The sequence below is a fragment of the Nerophis ophidion genome, linkage group LG13 (assembly GCF_033978795.1).
Source record: "Nerophis ophidion isolate RoL-2023_Sa linkage group LG13, RoL_Noph_v1.0, whole genome shotgun sequence".
Lineage (NCBI taxonomy): Eukaryota > Metazoa > Chordata > Actinopteri > Syngnathiformes > Syngnathidae > Nerophis > Nerophis ophidion.
In genome coordinates this window covers 35,531,377-35,550,420 of record NC_084623.1, presented here as the reverse complement: position 1 = coordinate 35,550,420, position 19,044 = coordinate 35,531,377, and the positions used below count along the sequence as shown (strand labels likewise).

Genomic DNA, 19,044 nt, shown 5'->3' with positions numbered 1-19,044 from the left:
AACAGCGTGGTTGATAAAGAGGGTCACGAAGCGTAACATGGAGGTACTGAAGCTAAAAACACGGAAGCGGTGCTTTAATACATGCCTCGCAATACTTCAAATTTGGGTAAACATTTAAAGGACAAGCATCCAGACCCGTACAAGGTGTTTAAAGAGTGACAGGTAAAAAGGTAGTTAACCAGCTCCCCTGTTGTGCCTTATACAAACATATAAAGCGCCGCTGTAGTGGCTGCTGTTGGCAGGAGCTCTGTGCTCTTGTAGTCTATTGCCCCCTCGGCTATGTGGTATATATATATATATATATATATATATATATATATATATATATATATATATATATATATATATATATATATATATATATATATATATATATATATATATATATATATATATATTTTTTTTTTTTTGGGCCTTTTGGTCCAGGACCCTCTAGGACTATGTGACAAGGGGTGGCACTTTCGTGACCTCTGCGGTGCTTTTTTTGTAGACTTCTGCATCTGCCTCCCTGGAGCCTTCTGGCCATGGATATCAGCTGCTGGATGTTTGCCACACCAGAGTCAGTTTGGAGAGACTGGAAGAGATGCGGATGAAGAGACAGGGCGCTGCGGAGCTGGCACTGAGCGCTGGGACAGAGAGGCTTCGTGGTGTCTTGGCTGAATGAGCAGGTATCGGACACCTCATTCTTATTGGACGTATCCTCGCTCATCCATGTGGACTGGACACTGGCCGAGAGTTGGTTGGCGACCGAGAGTGGAGTCGGCTCTCTTGGTTGCTTTGTTGGGTCTGCTCCCGTCTCTGGCCATGTTCCCTCCACCCCAGCAGACGATGGCGTGGAACACCGCAGAGGCCACCACAGTGTATATGTTTCTTTTACTTTTTATTCATAGCTGTATGTAGAAGTGGCTGGTTGCATTAGCTCCGCTACTTTAATGTCTTGCATGTCCTTAGTGTTCTTTGATGTCTGATGTTTTCCTCTTACACACATGTAAGAGGGATGTGTACTATGGCTATGAGTTGTTTTTTTTCCCTTGGCCACAGTCTGGACCTCCTCTCCAGGGGCCCAGGCTTAGACCGATTTTGTCATTTTATTTTAATCTTTTATTTTTTCCTCCCATTCCCCCCCACTTGTTTACCTGTATCTCACCTATTTTGTAAGGGGCGCTGGAAGTTGGCAGACCTGTCAGCAATCTTGTTCTGTCTCTCTGTAATGTTTGTCTGATCTTGAATGGGATTGTACTGAAAATTTTGATTTCCCCTCGGGGTTTAATAAAGTATGTCTGATTCTGAACCTCGTTTCCATATGAGTTGGGAAATTGTGTTAGATGTAAATATAAACGGAATACAATGATTTGCAAATGCTTTTCAACCCGTATTCAATTGAATGCACTACAAAGACAAGATATGTGATGTTCAAACTCAATTATATATTTTTTTGCAAATAATTAACTTAAAATTTCATGGCTGTAACACGTGCCAAAGTAGTTGGGAAAAAGGCATGTTCACCACTGTGTTACATCACCTTTTCTTTTAACAACACTCAATAAAAGTTTGGGAACTGAGGAAACTAATTGTTGAAACTTTGAAAGTGGAATTCTTTCCCATTCTTGTTTTATGTAGAGCTTCAGTCGTTCAACAGTCCGTCTTCCTGTGAGCGATATTTCCCGCTGTCGTATTTTACGCTTCATAATGCGCCACACATTTTCGATGGGAGACAGGTCTGGACTGCAGGCGGGTCAGGAAAGTACACACACTCTTTTTTACGAACCCACGCTGTTGAAACATGTGCTGAATGTGGCTTGGCATTGTCTTGCTGAAATAAGCAGGGGTGTCCATGATGAAGACAGCGCTTAGATGGCAGCATATGTTGTTCCAAAACATGTATGTACCTTACAGCATTAATAGTGCCTTCAGAGATGTGTACGTTACCCATGCCTTGGGCACTAATGCACCCCCATACCATCACAGATGCTGGCTTTTGAACTTTGCGTCGATAACAGTCTGGAAGGTTCGCTTCCCCTTTGGTCCGGATGACACGATGTTGAATATTTTCAAAAACAATTTGAAATGTGGACTCGTCAGACCACAGAACACTTTTCACTTTGCATCAGTCCATCTTAGGTGATCTCGGGCCCAGAGAAGCCGGCGGCATTTCTGGATGTTGTTGATAGATGGGTTTCGCTTTGCATAGTAAAGCTTTAACTTGCACTTACAGATGGAGCGACCAACTGTATTTAGTGACAGTGCTTTTCTGAAGTGTTCCTGAGCCCATGTGGTGATATCCTTTAGAGATTGATGTCGGTTTTTGATACAGTGAGGGATCGAAGGTCACGGTTATTCAATGTTGGTTTCCGGCCGTGGAGTGATTTGTCCAGATTCTCTGAACCTTTTGATGATATTATGGACCGTAGATGTTGAAATCCATTATTTTCTTGCACTTGCACTTTGAGAAACATTGTTTGTAAACTGTTCGACTATTTGCCCACGCAGTTGTGGACAAAGGGGTGTACCTCGCTCCATCCTTTCTTGTGAAAGACTGAGCATTTTTTGGGAAGCTGTTTTTATACCCAATCATGGCACCCACCTGTTCCCAATTAGCCTGCACACCTGTGGGATGTTTCAAATTAGTGTTTGATGAACATTAATCACTTTATCAGTATTTATCGGCACCTTTCCCAACTTCCTTGTCACGTGTTGCTGGCATCAAATTCCAAAGTTAATGATTATTTGCAAAAAAAAAAATGTTTATCAGTTTGAACATCAAATATGTTGTCTTTGTAGCATATTCCACTGAATATGGGTTGAAAATGATTTGCAAATCATTGTATTCCGTTTATATTTACATCTAACACAATTTCCCAACTCATATGGAAACGGGGTTTGTATATTCGTAAGCGCCACAGACCTTGTCAATTATTAGTAGAGTCAAAATCTCCAACGTATCAAACTAATTCAAGTGAATTGATGGAATTTTCTAACAAAGCCCTACAATTTGTGTGTTTTTCTTAACCAAAGTATTGTTTTGAGTGTTTACTAATGATTGTATTCGTCTCAAAACACAGACCAAGAGTGGCAACCATAAATCATGAAGTATTTAATACAATGTTAATAAAGCTTTCTATTCTATTCCAACCTAATCCTAGCTATGTAAAAATGTATGTATGTAGATCTGTTATTAAAGGCTTTAAGAAAAAAACTGTAAATTTAGTGCCTTTTGAATTTACGTATTTTTGATCTTCTAAAATTGTTCGTTTGAGTGCAATGAGAAACATGTTTAAAGTATCATAGGATTTTCTGTTAAAACAAAACCAACAACAACAAAAACATTTTTGTGGTCCCCTTTACTTTTGAAAAGTATCAAAATACATATTGGTACATGACTAGTTTGTATATACGTGCCCTGTCATTGAGTGGAGATCAGTCCTGGGTATGCAACGCCTATCGCCCAAAATCTGTTCAGGAGGGCTGCATGAGCCTCATGAGGACAAGTGGCGAAGAAACTAAAACATATGTAATCACCTTGGTGTGTGTACGCGACTGTATGTGTGTATACAACTGTCAGGCTTCAGGCTGCTGTCACTCAGTTTAACGACTGATATCACAAGTCCCCACATGTGCTCCCAGCAACCCAGAAGGGATACACACATTCTTACATGTGCACCAGAGACAACACTCCCACCCATTTTATAAAAAAAACATTTATATATATATAAAAGTAGAAAGAGACACATGCACTTGGGTATTATCAAAGACGATTTAGCAGTATGGATTAATATTTAAAACACAAGATATATTTAATTTAGGAGACGAAGAAACAAAGAAAAAGAGAACTGGACTAGGCGAACTGTGCACATCGCAGGTATGTACAATATATATTACAGCAGTGTTTTTCAACCTTTTTTAAGCCAAGGCACATTTTTTGCATTGAAAAAATCCGGAGTCACACCACCAGCAGAAATCATTAAAATCGGAAACTCAGTTGACAGTAAAAAGTCGTTGTCGCAATTGTTGAATATGACTTTAAACCATAACCAACCATGCATCACTATAGCTCTTGTGACAGGTCGTGACATTACACCTACTTTGAGACTTCACGCCGTGATGTACTTTTTAGAGTTTTTTGCTGTTTTCCTGTGTGTAGTGTATTCATTGTTGTCTTGCTCTCCTATTTTGGTGGCTTTTTCTCTTATTTTGGTATTTTCCTGTAGCAGTTTTATGTCTTCCTGTGAGCGATATTTCCCGCATGTACTTTGTTTAAGCAATCAAGAATATTTCAGTTGTTTTTCTCCTTCTTTGTGGGGACATTGTTGATTGTCATGTCATGTTCGGATGTACATTGTGGACGCTGTCTTTGCTCCACAGTAAGTCTTTACTGTCGTCCAGCATTCTGTTTTTGTTTACTTAGTAGCTAGTTCAGTTTTTGTTTCATTCTGCATAGCCTTCCCTAAGCTTCAATACCTTTTCTTAGGGGCACTCATCTTTTGTTTATTTTTGGTTTTTGCATTAGACACCTTTTTACCTTCACACTACCTCCCGCTGTTTTCGACATTTACAAAGCAATTAGCTACTGGCTGCCAATTACTGATATGAAAGAGTATCACACAGTTACTCTGCCGAGCTCTAGACAGCACCGACACTCAACACATAATTTGCAGACTATAATTACTGGTTTGCAAAAATTATTTATACTCCCAAATAGGTGAAATTAGATAATCTCCCACGGCACACTAGGCCGCGCGGCACAGTGGTTGAAAAACACTATTACAGGATGTGGAGGCCACTTAGATACTTTCATTTTAATTTAAATATGCATTTACACAATTATCAATGCGGTGGCTTAGAACAGTGGTTCTCAACCTTTTTTCAGTGATGTACCCCCTGTGAACATTTTTTTTTAATTCAAGTACCCCCTGAACAGAGCAAAGCATTTTTGGTTGAAAAAAAAAAGAGATAAAGAAGTAAAATACAGCAATATGTCATCAGTTTCTGATTTATTAAATTGTATAACAGTGCAAAAATATTTCTCATTTCTAGTGGTCTTTCTTGAACTTTTTGGAAAAAAAATGTATAAAAATAACTAAAAACTTGTTGAAAAATAAACAAGTGATTCAATTATAAATAAAGATTTCTACACATAGAAGTTATCATCAACTTAAAGCGCCCTCTTTGGGGATTGTAACAGAGATCCATCTGGATTCATGAACTTAATTCTAAACATTTCTTCACAAAAAAAGAAATCTTTAACATCGATATTTATGGAACATGTCCACAAAAAATCTAGCTGTCAACACTGAATATTGCACTGTTGCATTTCTTTTCACAGTTTATGAACTTACATTCATATTTTGTTGAAGTATTATTCAATAAATATATTTATAAAGGATTTTTGAATTGTTGCTATTTTTAGAATATTTAAAAAAAAATCACGTACCCCTTGTCATACTTTCAGGTACCCCCAGGGGTACGCGTACCCCCATTTGAGAACCACTGACTTAGAATATGCCAAACTATGAAATGTAAAGAAACCTGGTATGACAAAGGGACCCTCTTAAAATTATGTTGTTTCTTCCAATTATTATTCGAGACTTATTTTAATCAAAATTGTGTCACTGTATCCAAAACCAATAGTTTGGCTTATTCATCAATAATTAAAAAAAAGACTGATAAAATAGTTATTTAGAAATAACTGTACGTAAAAAAAAAAAATCTGCTTTTTGCCTTCTGTAGGTTTAATACTTAATGGATTATGCCCCATATTGAGCTCATACCAATGAGTAATTTCCTTAAACCACATGATATAATCCTATACAGTAGCCTTCAAGTTATGAAGTTATGTTTATGGCCTCACAAAGTCCTCTACTTGCAAATAAACAGAGTTCGGTTTTCACTCAGAGATGGTCCACATGAACTCAGAAATTAAAACATAACATAGTAAATTCCACATTCAAGGCCCAAACGTTATCTATAGCGGAAATGAAACTGTAGGACAATGTGAGCGGAAAAATTAAACTGTCTTCCAGCCTAAGAGTGTTCAACCTTGCGGTAAAAAATATGTTGTTGGGAAACTATCAAAAACATGACTAGTTGTTTGCACTATCTCAACTGTGGGACACAGGTGCAAAAGAATTGACTGTGGAATAAGGGACATAACACACCAGAGAAGGCTTCAGAGGACAAAAGATACCCAGGCAAGATGGAGCTAATCTCATGGTCGCTCAAAGCTATTGACAAAGTGTTTTCCAGCTGTTCTGAAATTGTCATGTATCCATCAAATCTGCTGTTGAAACTTGGCCTACAAAACCAACATATAAATTGATTGTAAATTAGGGGCGGGACATGGATAAGCGTTCTGGCTTTTTTTCCCGTATCCCTTTTCGGTGGGTGCCGTTGCATGTCTGTCAAATTACAAAGAGTGATGAAGTGTTGCTATATATGTCTGTCTGCCGGAATAAATAAATGAATTCATTCATTCATTCAATACTGTTGAAACCAGACAGTTATGTGCAGTGTTGAATGTGACCGACTGTTTCTATGGCTGTGAACTTCTCAGTGGCTCAACCACAACAGTGGATGAAAGAGGATGGTTGAGTGTGGAGGAAAAAAAGAGAGAGTTTTTGTTGCTGTTGCTGTTTTGGCGTGGTTGAAGGATAGGATAGACATTATTTATCCCACAATGAGGAAATTACGTATTTCAGTGCAGATACAAAGAGTAAACAATAAAATAAAGGTAAATAAATAAACTAAAACAAAAATGAAACAAGGAAACAAAAGGACATTAACTACATTTAAGAGCACCAAGCTGATGCCTAATATTTACCAGTAATTACAAAAAGTAATAAAGTGTTTATGATATTAATAATCGCCAGTCAATGACATAGTTATGTATAGACACACAAACATTCAGCTGGTATAGACTCCATCTTACCAGTGACCATAATAAGGACGAGGGGAAGAGAAAATAAGCTAATCAGTGGATGAGTGAATGATGCAACTCCATTTGTATAGTAGGACACTAAAATAATAGACCATGATTGGAAAATATTAAACAATTGCACCCTGAATAGTGAGGCAAAGCCTTTGCATGCTGCCTGACAGTGAAATTAAACAGCAAAAGTGAAAGAAAGCAAAGTTTACTTTTTCCACTCGGCCAGTGACTGGATGTGTGCTGTAGCTCAATGCTGCACCCTGCTGGTCGGCTGGTAAATAACATGGGCAACCACATTCAATGGATACAGTAAAAAGATGCATACAGTAATATATCAGTAAGAATTTTTTGTATCCTCTTTAAGCATATTTTAGCTTAATGTTGCTATAAAACTGTACTCTTACATTACACATAGTAATTGTAACAAATAACACATATATACACTATTGACATCTTGTTTAAAGGGCATATTATTATTTTTTCTTCATTTAAAACACTTCCTTGTGATTTACATATCATGTAATGGTGCTTCTTTGGTCAAAATGTGGTATAAATTATGTTTTACAGACCGTTTAAGCTGATTTCTGACCGTTTCTTCAGGATGCGCCGTGTTGTGGACGGTCTAATTTACGTGCCCCTATTTTGACCGTGTCTTCTGCCCGCCATCTTTGTTTAAGTTTGAGGCCCCTCTATAGCGAGTCTACCTGGCAGACATAAGTTTGAACTACACGCTACTTTGTATTAGACATAGAAACAGCGGAGGATGCATGTGCATGTGCGAGCCAGTCTGCCCTACAACAATAGGCTCGAGCCAGTTGGTACAATGGTGGACCTGCGCAAAGCCATTTGGGTATATTTATACTAATAGAGTGGGGAAAAAAAGTATTTAGTCAGCCAGCGATTATGCAAGTTCTTCCACTTAAAATGATGACAGAGGTCTGTAATTTTCATCATAGGTACACTTCAACTATGAGAGACAGAATGTAAAAAAAAAATCCAGGAATTCACATTGTAGGAATTTTAAATAATTTATTTGTAAATTATGGTGGAAAATAAGTATTTGGTCAACCATTCAAAGCTCTCACTGATGGAAAGAGGTTTTGGCTCTAAATCTCACGATACATGGCCCCATTTATTCTTTCCTTAACACGGATCAATCGTCCTGTCCCTGTAGCAGAAAAACAGCCCCAAGGCATGTTTCCACCCCCATGCGTCACAGCAGGTCTGGTGTTCTTGGGATGCAACTCAGTATTCTTCTTCCTCCAAACACTATGAGTTGAGTTTATACCAAAAACTTATATTTTGGTTTTATCTGACCACATGACATTCTCCCAATCCTCTGCTCTATCATCCATGTGCTCTCTGGCAAACTTCAGACGGGCCTGGACATGCACTTGCTCAAGCAGGGGGACACATCTGGCACTGCAGGATTTGATTCCCTGTCGGCGTAGTGTGTTCCTGATGGTAACCTTTGTTACTTTGGTCCCAGCTCTCTGCAGGTCATTCAACAGGTCCCCCGTGTGGTTCTGGGATTCTTGCTCATCGTTCTCATGATCATTTTGACCCCACGGGATGAGATCTTGCGTGGAGCTCCAGATCGAGGGAGATTATCGGTGGTCTTGTAGGTCTTCCATTTTCTGATAATTGCTCCCACAGTATTGAACCTATTGTAGGTTCAATCTTCCCAGTCTGGTGCAAGTCTAACATTCTTTTCCTGGTGTTCTTCGACAGCTCTTTGGTCTTGGCCATAGTGGAGTTTGGAGTCTGACTGTTTGAGGCTGTGGACAGGTGTATTTTATACAGGTAAGTTCAAACAGGTTACATTAATACAAGTAACGAGTGGAAGACAGAAGAGCTTCTTAAAGAAGAAGTTACAGGTCTTTGAGAGCCAGAGATCTTCCTTGTTTGAAGTGACCAAATACTTGTTTTCCACCATAATTTACAAATAAATTCTTTAAAATTCCTATAATGTGAATTCCTGGATTTGTTTTTCACATTATGTCTTTCACAGTTCAAGTGTACCTATGATGAAAATTACAGACCTCTTGTCATAATTTTAAGTGGGAGAACTTGCACAATCGGTGGCTGACTAAATACTTTTTGCCCAACTGTATATGATCCGCTGTAACCAAATGGGCAAATTCCAAATGGCTCATTTCCCTCAAGTATGGAGGAAGGCAAAATTGTTTTAGAAATATCTCTGCAATGCCTCGACAATTTCATTTTAAATTTGGCAGATCCCAAATTCACAACGACAACAGGTAACATTAGGTAGGAAAAGTTGGTTTTGGAAAACAGGACCCCTTTAAGTGATGTTCCTGAGGGGTCATCCGGTGCAAACTATAAAGGTGTTAATGCTGCTGCTGGTTTAGCTTCAAAAGGCAACAGTGAATGGATATCTTTCAAATAATTAATGAGTTCAAGTAACAGTATATCAGAATGGAATGATTTTGTCTGTGTGCATTGCGTGTCAGATGTTTTATTTACTGTATTGATGGCCTATTGGTGTGCCGGTCAATTTAAAGTTGAAAAATGAAAGCCGACTCAATCCCTTCAATAGAAATACAGCAAATGTTTGTCTTTTGATGAGATGACACACAGACATTCACATGTTAACATGGTCAATGTGATGATATGTGCATTGAGTTTCTCAACAAGGGAGGGTGCCACAATTACAGTTAAAGGCAGCTTCAGAGGGACACAGGAAATAAGTCTTGTACAATGAGTGTGATGAGATGTGAAGGTGTTCTTGAAAAAGACATCGAGTCAGGCTTGGGGCAGAATACGCAGTCTTTTAAATTGTGCATGTAATAACGCTTGTAGAATATTTTTTAATAGGAAGGAATCATTGTGTCGCTTTCTTTGAGGGATCTTTATGGACACAATTCAATTAATTCAGCAGCAAACTAACACCATCAAACAATTTCGCCAGCAAAAAGCAACTGGTGTGTATGTGTCCATGCTGTTTTGTTAAAATGATGCAACATGACACATTAATAAGATCGGGGGAAATGGATCAGCGTGCTCAAGATTGTCACAATATCGTCCAATAAAGTTGCAAAGTTTCCGATAAGCATAAAATTATGGGATTCCTTTAAAATCTTTAGAAACAATCTGATAAATTAACCTTTAAAGTAGTAGATCCTAACCATTGAGGTGCGACACCTTAGAGATCATGTTCGAGATTAGGCGAGTAAACTCCAATTTCACTTTAAAGGCCTACTGAAATGAGGTTTTCTTATTTAAACGGGGATAGCAGGTCCATTCTATGTGTCATACTTGGTCATTTCGCGATATTGCCATATTTTTCCTGAAATGATTTAGTAGAAAACATCGACGATAAAGTTTGCAACTTTTGGTAGCTAATAAAAAAGCCTTGGCTTTACCGGAAGTAGCAGACGATGACGTCACCGGTGTGAGGGCTCCTCAACTCCTCACATTGTTTATAATGTGAGCCTTCAGCAGCAAGAGCTATTCGGATAGAGAAAGCGACAATTTCCCCATTAATTTGAGCGAAGATGAAAGATTCGTGGATGAGGAAATTTAGAGTGAAGGACTTGAAATAATAAAAATAAAAAAATAATAAAGGAACATTTTTTTAAAAAAAGGCGATTGCATTGGGAGCGATTCAGATGTTTTTAGACACATTTACTAGGATAGTTCTGGGAAATCCCTTATCTTTTTATTGTGTTGCTAGTGTTTTAGTGAGTTAAATAGTACCTGATTGTCGGAGGGGTGTGACCATGGGTGTGTTGACGGCAGTTTCTGAGAGAAGTCACGAAGCTGCAGCAGGACAGAAGCTCCGCTGATCTCCGGTAAGAGGCGACTTTTTACCACAATTTTGTCACCGAAACCTGCCAGTTGACAAGTGGTCGGGAACCGTGTTCGCTTGACCGCTCTGATACATAGTAAAGCTTCACCTCCGGGAATTTTAAATAAGGAAACACCTTGTATATGTGTGGCTAAAGGCTAAAGCTTCCCACCTCCATCTTTCTACTTTGACTTCTCCATTACTAATTGAACAAATTGCAAAAGCTTCAGGAACACAGATGTCCAAAATACTGTGTAATTGCGCGATGAAAAGAGACGACTTTTAGCCGCAAGTGGTGCTGGGTTGATATGTCCCCTCCAACCAATAACGTCACAAACACGCGTCATCATACGCGTTATCATTCCGTGACGTTTTCAACAGGAAACTCCGCGGGAAATTTAAAATTGTAATTTAGTAAACTAAACCGGCCGTATTGACATGTGTTGCAATGTTAATATTTCATCATTGATATATAAACTATCAGACTGCGTGGTCGGTAGTAGTGGGTTTCAGTAGGCCTTTAAGTCAGTGGTGTCAAACTCATTTTGGATCGGGGGCCACATGGAGAAAAATCTACTCCCAAGTGGGCCGTACTGGTAAAATCACTGCACGATAACTTAAAAATAAAGAAAACTTGTCTTGATTTTTTTTGTTTGTTTAAAAATACAACAAGCACATTCTGAAAATGTAAGAATCATAATGTCGTTGAGGTTTTTTACATGTTGCTGTTAATAGTATTCTATCTTTGTCGTCATTTATACTTTCTGAATACATTATGTGATAATGTTCATCAGTCATCAGTCATTGGTGTTCATTTTCAATCTATCGCGATAAAAAAAATATATCAAAATCAGATTACAGAATGTTATCGAAGTGGTTTGCTCATTTTCCTCAACGAGTGCACTAACATCATGTGGTGTATTTTTTTAAATATGTAGTATCATCTACAAAGAGACAAAGAATTGCTATTGTGACATATAGTGGACACATTTAGAACAGCCGTTTTATTAAAAAATGTCGGCTCTTTTTTATACTCATCCCGCGGGCCGGATAAAACCTGTTTGTTTTATGACCTTGCGTTTTACAATGTTTCCTGGTTACAACACTTTTCCATAAATTTTCAATACTGTAAAAAAACAAGGACAACTACGGTATTTGCTGGACTATAAGCATCTTATAAAACAGTGCGACTAATTAATGGATTTTTCTTCCCTATCGGGCATAATGTTTTGTATTCAACAAATGTTTTTTGTAAAACACTTACCGAGACACAGTCCCATCTTTCGGATGAGTTCGCTTACTGCAGGGGCTGCTGAATATGTGTCACCCCTGTGGATTATGTTTTATTTTTTGTCATTTTGGTCATGTTACGTTTTGTTTTTTGGACATTCAGTTCTGTTTTTGCACTTCCTGGTTTGTTTTCGTCTCCATGCCAACCCATTGATTTTCACCTTGCCCTCAAGTCACGCCCCTGTCCTCAGCCCTCTCACACCTGTTACTAATCATCATCATAGTCATTATTAAAGCCATTCTATTTCAGTCCTCGTCCTGGCAACTTTGTACCTTACCTACGATACCTACTATCCTACCTACCTTACCTTGCTGACTTTCATGCCTTGCCACGCTGTTTGTTGTTTTGACCACGCCACGTAAATTTTTTGTATTTATGCCTCAGTGCAAGTTTTTGGTTTGTTTTGTGCCACAGTTAGTGTTTTTGTTCGTTTGTATATAGTCATGCCATTGTACTGCTTTTGTTTTGAGTATAGTCTAGTTTGTTATCCGCCGTTGTGCGCGCCCTTTGTTTTCCTGTTTTTGTGTTGTAGTGTTTAACTAAATCAAAATGTACTCACACTCTCGTCTGGCTCGTGCCAATCATCCTTTGCGTGGAAGAAGCAAAACAAATCCAAGTACAAGTGTGACAATATGTACTACTTGTATTGTGCCCTGAATCGAAAGTAAAACCGTCCATAGCCTTTCTGCTCGAAAGGATTCTTTATTCATCGCTCCAATCAAAGTGTGTAAGTTTTAGAATATAACTAAAACTATTCATACTTACTAAACTGTCCCATGTGTGATGTATGTAGGAGTGTTTTCATGCATATTTGTATGTGCTATCGTAATGTAATCAAGCCAGTGTTGTTAGTATTAGCGAACATGCTAACACATTTACAGATGTTTGTGTTAGTATTATAAGCTTACAATGACATCCTCTTCGTATTGTTTCAGATTCGCAAATACACAAAAACGTCACCATGAACTTATTGAGTCCGTTTAGCTGATTGGACAGCTGGCTTCCGCAGATCTTAAAGGGGGAACATTATCACCAGACCTATGTAAGCGTCAATATATACCTTGATTTTGCAGAGAAAAGACCATATGTTTTTTTAACCGATTTCCGAACTCTAAAAGGGTGAATTTGGCGATTTAAACGCCTTTCAATTGTTCGCTGTCGGAGTTATGACCTTTCACCCGTGACGTTACAATGGGAAGCAATCCACCATTTTCTCAAACACATTACACACACAAGTCAAATCAGCTCAGTTATTTTCCGTTTTTTCGACTGTTTTCCATACCTTGGAGACATCATGCCTCGTTGGTGTGTTATCGGAGGGTGTAACAACACGATCAGGGACGGATTCAAGTTGTCTTACGTGGAGTGTGCATCAATTAGCATGGCATGCTAATCGATGCTAACATGGCAGAAATGGCAAGAATGTGTGGACATCCTGCGACACTCAAAGCAGATGCATTTCCAACGATAGTTAACGAAATTACAAAGGTGAGTTTTGTTGATGTTATTGACTTATGTGCTAATCAGACATATTTGGTCACGGCATGATTGCTAGCTAATCGATGCTAACATGCTATTTAGGCTAGCTGTATGTACATTTGTAGCTATATTTGCATCAAGCCTTTCCCTCCACCCACATTTAATGCCAAACAAACACTTAACAATCGATGGATTTAAGTCGCTCCAGTGGTCAAAATATGCAATCGTTGGTTAGAAGGCGATCGCCGAATAGCTTCAATAGCTATTCGCTCAATAGCTTCAGTTTCTTCTTCAATTTCGTTTTCGCTATCTGCCTCCACACTCCAACCATCTGTTTCAATACATGTGTAATCTGTTGAATCGCTTGAGCCGCTGAAAACCTCCGAGCTAATGTCGCTATATCTTGCTGCGCTATCCACCATGTTTATTTGTATTGGCATCACTATGTGACGTCACAGGAAAATGGACGGGTGGATTTACAGATAGCGAAAATCAGGCACTTTAAAGCCTTTTTTCGAGATATTCCATGTTGGGCAAAATTTTGAAAAAAACTTCAAAAAATAAAATAAGCCACTGGGAACTGATTTTTATTGGTTTTAACCCATCTGAAATGGTAATAATGTTCCCCTTTAAGTCCCTGACGATGATTTTGATTTTATTTGAGGAGCTGTTTTACTGCCTTGTGACAAGCACCGTTTGGAATCAATTAAGGTGTACACAAAAATATCAAAACACAGGGATCGCCAAGCTCAAAATTTGGCAACAAAACCACAAATTATAATAAAATAAAACAAAACGTAAAACATTTAATGTTCGGGGTTTAGCTTTTCAGCAAAAAAATAGAATATGCCTGAGGTTATGACAATATTTGGAAAATGTTAATTAACATTTATGTACCGGAATATTATATTATTTTTGCTTGTGAACAGAAGAATATGAACCTGAATAGGAATATTGTGTCGATGTAAAGTAAATGTGGTGCTCAATATCTGGGGCTTTTGTCTCAGTCTTGTTGATTTTCTGACAATTTCGCTTTTGTGAAGCAACTCATAATTTTTAGGGACTTCCAGTTGCAACATCAGGGAAAACAGCGTGAGTATGTTTTTTTCCTCCCTCTAAGTACCCAGCTTTGTAACACTTACTGCGACACTTGGCACAGCGTCCTTTGTTGTATTCCAGCAGGTCCAAGTTCCGACTTCGCTCACTGACCGATCGCCTCTGTCCACTCTCCCTCAGTCGAGCTGCTTCTTCTTTAGCGTACACCCCCAGCTCCTGGGTGTAACGCCCATACATCTAGAAAAATCATGTTGTAAAAAAAAAAAAAAAAAGGTAATGGTTTATACAAATTCTCCTTTTGAAAAAGTCCCAACAACCTAATAATACGGTCAAGGACTGTTATTCTATCTATTTGGCAAATGACCATAAATAAGAGCTGATTACAGTGGGCCATTAGCAACAATGCCTTATCTGGGGTTCAAAGGTCAGTGTACAGGCCAGTAAATCCACACATAATCATTATCAAACTCAAATTGCATACTGTTTTTGAAAACACACAGTGCAAAAGTGCAAGTGTCAGGAAGTTGAGTAGTATAGGGCACCACTCCTTCCTTAATGCTGGTGGGCAGGAAAAGGGACACTGCTGGATTGTCAAACCCTACCTCGACTGGTCATAGAAGGTCGCAGAGTCTGATTTCAGTAGCATGAAATGTGCTGAGCTTTGACAAAAAATAGAAATCAACCATTTTGACAGATCACAAATGAGAATGTTTTCTAGTCATTGTGTTTCATAACATACATTTGTGAAACTATTTCAACTGAAATGCTTTCTTAAAGGGCTACTGAAACCCACTACTACCGACCACGCAGTCTGATAGTTTGTATATCAATGATGAAATATTAACATGCCAATACGACCTTTATAGTTTACTAAATTGCAATTTTAAATTTCCCGGGAGTTTCTTGTTAAAAATGTGGAGGAATAATGACATGTACGCGTGACGTCACGGACTGTTAGGAAATATTAGAGCTGCGCAAACACACATAGCTAAAATTCGTCTGCTATACCGCATAATTACACAGTATTTTGGACATCTGTGTTGCTGAATCTTTTGCAATTTGTTCAATTAATAATGGAGAAGTCAAAGTAGAAAGATGGAGTTGGGAAGCTTTAACCTTTAGCCACACAAACACACGGTGATTCCTTGTTTAAAATTCCCGGAGGTGAAGCTTTACTATGGATCAGAGCGGTCAAGCGAACATGGATCCCGACCAAATGTCAACCAGCAATTTTCGGTGAGAACTTACCGGAGATCAGCTGAGCTTGAGCCGTACATACAGCTGCTGTCGACTTACATCAGACACTGGCCTCAAGACACCCGTGGATACACCCTTACGACTATCAGGTAATATTAAAATCACTAAAACACTAGCAACACAATAGAAAGATAAGGGATTTCCCAGAATTATCCTAGTAAATGTGTCTAAAAACATCTGAATCTGTCCCAATGCAATCGCGTTTTTTTTTTTTTAAACTTGATTTTTTTTTATTTAGTTTTTTTCTAGTCCGTCGCTATCAATATCCTTAAACACAAATCTTTCATCTTCGCTCAAATTAATGGGGAAATTGTCGTTTTCTCGGTCTGAATAGCTCTTTTTGTTGGAGGCTCCCGTTAAAAACAATGTGAGGAGCCCTCAAAGGGTGACGTCATCGTCTGAGACTTCTGGTAAAGGCAGGGCTTTTCTGTTAGCGATCAAAAGTTATGAACTTTATCGTCGATGTTTTCTACTAAATCCTTTCAGCAAGAATATGGCAATATCGCGAAATGATCAAGTATGACACATAGAATGGACCTGCTATCCCTGTTTACATAAGAAAATCTCATTTCAGTAGGCCTTTAAACCATTGCTGCAAAATCACAACTTGACTGATGGCCCTTAAACAAGGTTTTAGAGAAGTTACCAGACGAGATATATTTGAAAATTTTAACTAAGAATGTACCCCTTCGAATTCAACCCCCTGGAGTCCAACCTGTCCAGACAATATAAGGATTCATGCAGAATCCTCGTCAGCTGCATCGTCATGACTATCTTAATTAGGGATGTTTCAGTCAGAATTTTGTGTTGATGATGCTGATACTGATCATCAATGAGTAAAATCGGCCAATACAAATACCAATCACATGTATTAAATTAACCCACATTTTTTCAATGTGTTTAGAGTGAGTGTTATTGACAGTTCAACAATACTGATTGTTATTGACAGTTTAACAATATCAAAACTCATTTGTCATTCCCTTTAATTACAAACAATTATTTGAGCAAAAACTACTATTACTCGATTAAATATTTTGGTTTTTGCCCTCAAAGTCCTCCTGTGTACAAAGAATTACCCCTTGAGTTTAAAAATTTGAACAAAAAGACCAAAACAAGTATTTTGAGAAAATTGAAAATAGACTTGAACACTTAATCGGAATCAATTATATACAAACCCCGTTTCCAAATGAGTTGGGAAATTGTGTTAGATGTAAATATAAACGGAATACAATGATTAGCAAATCGTTTTAAACCCATATTCAGTTGAATATGCTACACAGAAAACATATTTGATGTTGAAACTGATACACTTTTTTTTTTTTGCAAATAATCATTAACTTTAGAATTTGATGCCAGCAACACGTGACAAAGAAGTTGGGAAAGGTGGCAATAAATACTGATAAAGTTGAGGAATGTTCATCAAACACTTATTTGGAACATCCCACGGATGTGCAGGCTAATTGGGAACAGGTAGGTGCCATGATTGGGTATAAAGAAAGGATGGGGGCGAGGTACAACCTTTTTCCACAACTGCGTGAGCAAATAGTCAAACCGTTTAAGAACAACGTTTGTCAAAGAGCAATTGCAAGAAATTTAGGAATTTCAACATCTACGGTCCATGATATCATCAAAAGGTTCAGAGAATCTGGAGAAATAACTCCACGTAAGCGGCATGACCGGAAACCAACACTGAATGACCGTGACCTTCAATCCCTCAGACGGCACTGTATCAAAAACTGACATCAATCTCTAAAGGAGATCACCACATAGGCTCAGGAACACTTCAGAAAACCAGTGTCACTGAATAGAATTAGTCGCTACATCTGTAAGTGCAAGTTAAAGCTCTACTATGCAAAGCGAAAGCCGTTTATCAACAACATCCAGAAACGCCGCCGGCTTCTCCGGGCCCGAGATCATCTAAGATGGACTGATGTAAAGTGGAAAAAGTGTTCTGTGGTCTGACAAGTCCACATTTCAAATTGGTATGGATTACAGGATTTTGAATATTTCCAAAAACAAAGGGGAAGCGAACCATCCAGACTGTTTTCGACGCAAATATCAAAAGCCAGCATCTGTGATGGTATGGGGATGCGTTAGTGCCCAAGGCATGGGTAACTTTCACATCTGTGAAGGCAGCATTAATGCTGAAAAGTACATACAGGTTTTGGAACAACATATGCTGCCATCTAAGCGCCCTCTTTTTCATGGACGCCCCTGCTTATTTTGGAAAAACAATGCCAAGCCACATTCAGCAGGTGTTACAACAGTGTGGCTTTGTCAAAAAAAAGAGTGCAGATACATTTCTGGCCCGCCTGCAGTCCAGACCTGTCTCCCATCAAAAATCCATCCATCCATCCATTTTCTACCGCTTATTCCCTTTCGGGGTCGCTTCACGGTGGCAGAAGGGTTAGTGCGTCTGCCTCACAATACGAAGTTCCTGCAGTCCCATCAAAAATGTGTGGTGCATTAGGAAGCGCAAAATACGACAGCAGAGACCCCGGACCGTTAAATGACTGAAGCTCTAAATAAAACAAGAATTGGAAAGAATTCCACTTTTAAAGCTTCAACAATTAGTTTCCTCAGTTCTGAAACGTTTAGAGTGTTGTTAAAAGAAAAGGTGATGTAACACAGTGGTGAACATGCCCTTTCCCAACTACTTTGGCACGTGTTGCAGCCATGAATTTCTAAGTTAATCATTATTTGCAAAAAACAAAAAAGTTTGAGTTTGAACATCAAATATGTTGTCAATTGAATATGGGTTGAAAGGGATTTGCAAATCATTGTATTCTGTTTATATTTACATCCAACACGATTTCCCAATTCATATGGAAACGGTGTTTGTACTATATACATTTACTTCACTTCACAAATGATTGTATTTTTCTTAAAGCATAGCCCAAGTGTGGCAACACTGAATCATGAAGCATTTATTTCAAAGCCAATAAAGCTCTCTATTCTATTCGGACCCAATCCTAGATTGTGGGAGGCTATGTGTATTATATTAAATTGTAAATTGTTCTTTGAGTGCAATAGAAAAAGCTCAATGTGTTTAATGCCTTTTAATTGTTATTTATCTTTTAAAATTGTTCTTAAGTGCAAGAGGAACTATATGTTAATTTATTGTAAGATTTTTGTTCAAATGAAGCCAAAAATATATATATTTTTGTTTCCTTTATGTTGAAAAGTATCAAAATACATTTTGGGACAGGTACCAAAATATTTTTA

At 38.3% G+C, this 19,044-nt stretch overlaps 1 protein-coding gene across 1 annotated transcript in view; it reads right to left on the bottom strand.

Annotated features, from left to right (window-relative positions):
- Window positions 1-19,044, bottom strand: part of LOC133564490 (chloride channel protein 2-like) — a 361,490-nt gene that overhangs the window by 271,060 nt on the left and 71,386 nt on the right. Inside the window, exon 2 of the mRNA XM_061918842.1 lies at window positions 14,649-14,799. Within this exon, the coding sequence (XP_061774826.1) occupies window positions 14,649-14,799 (151 nt within the window). The remainder of the gene's footprint in view (window positions 1-14,648; window positions 14,800-19,044) is intronic.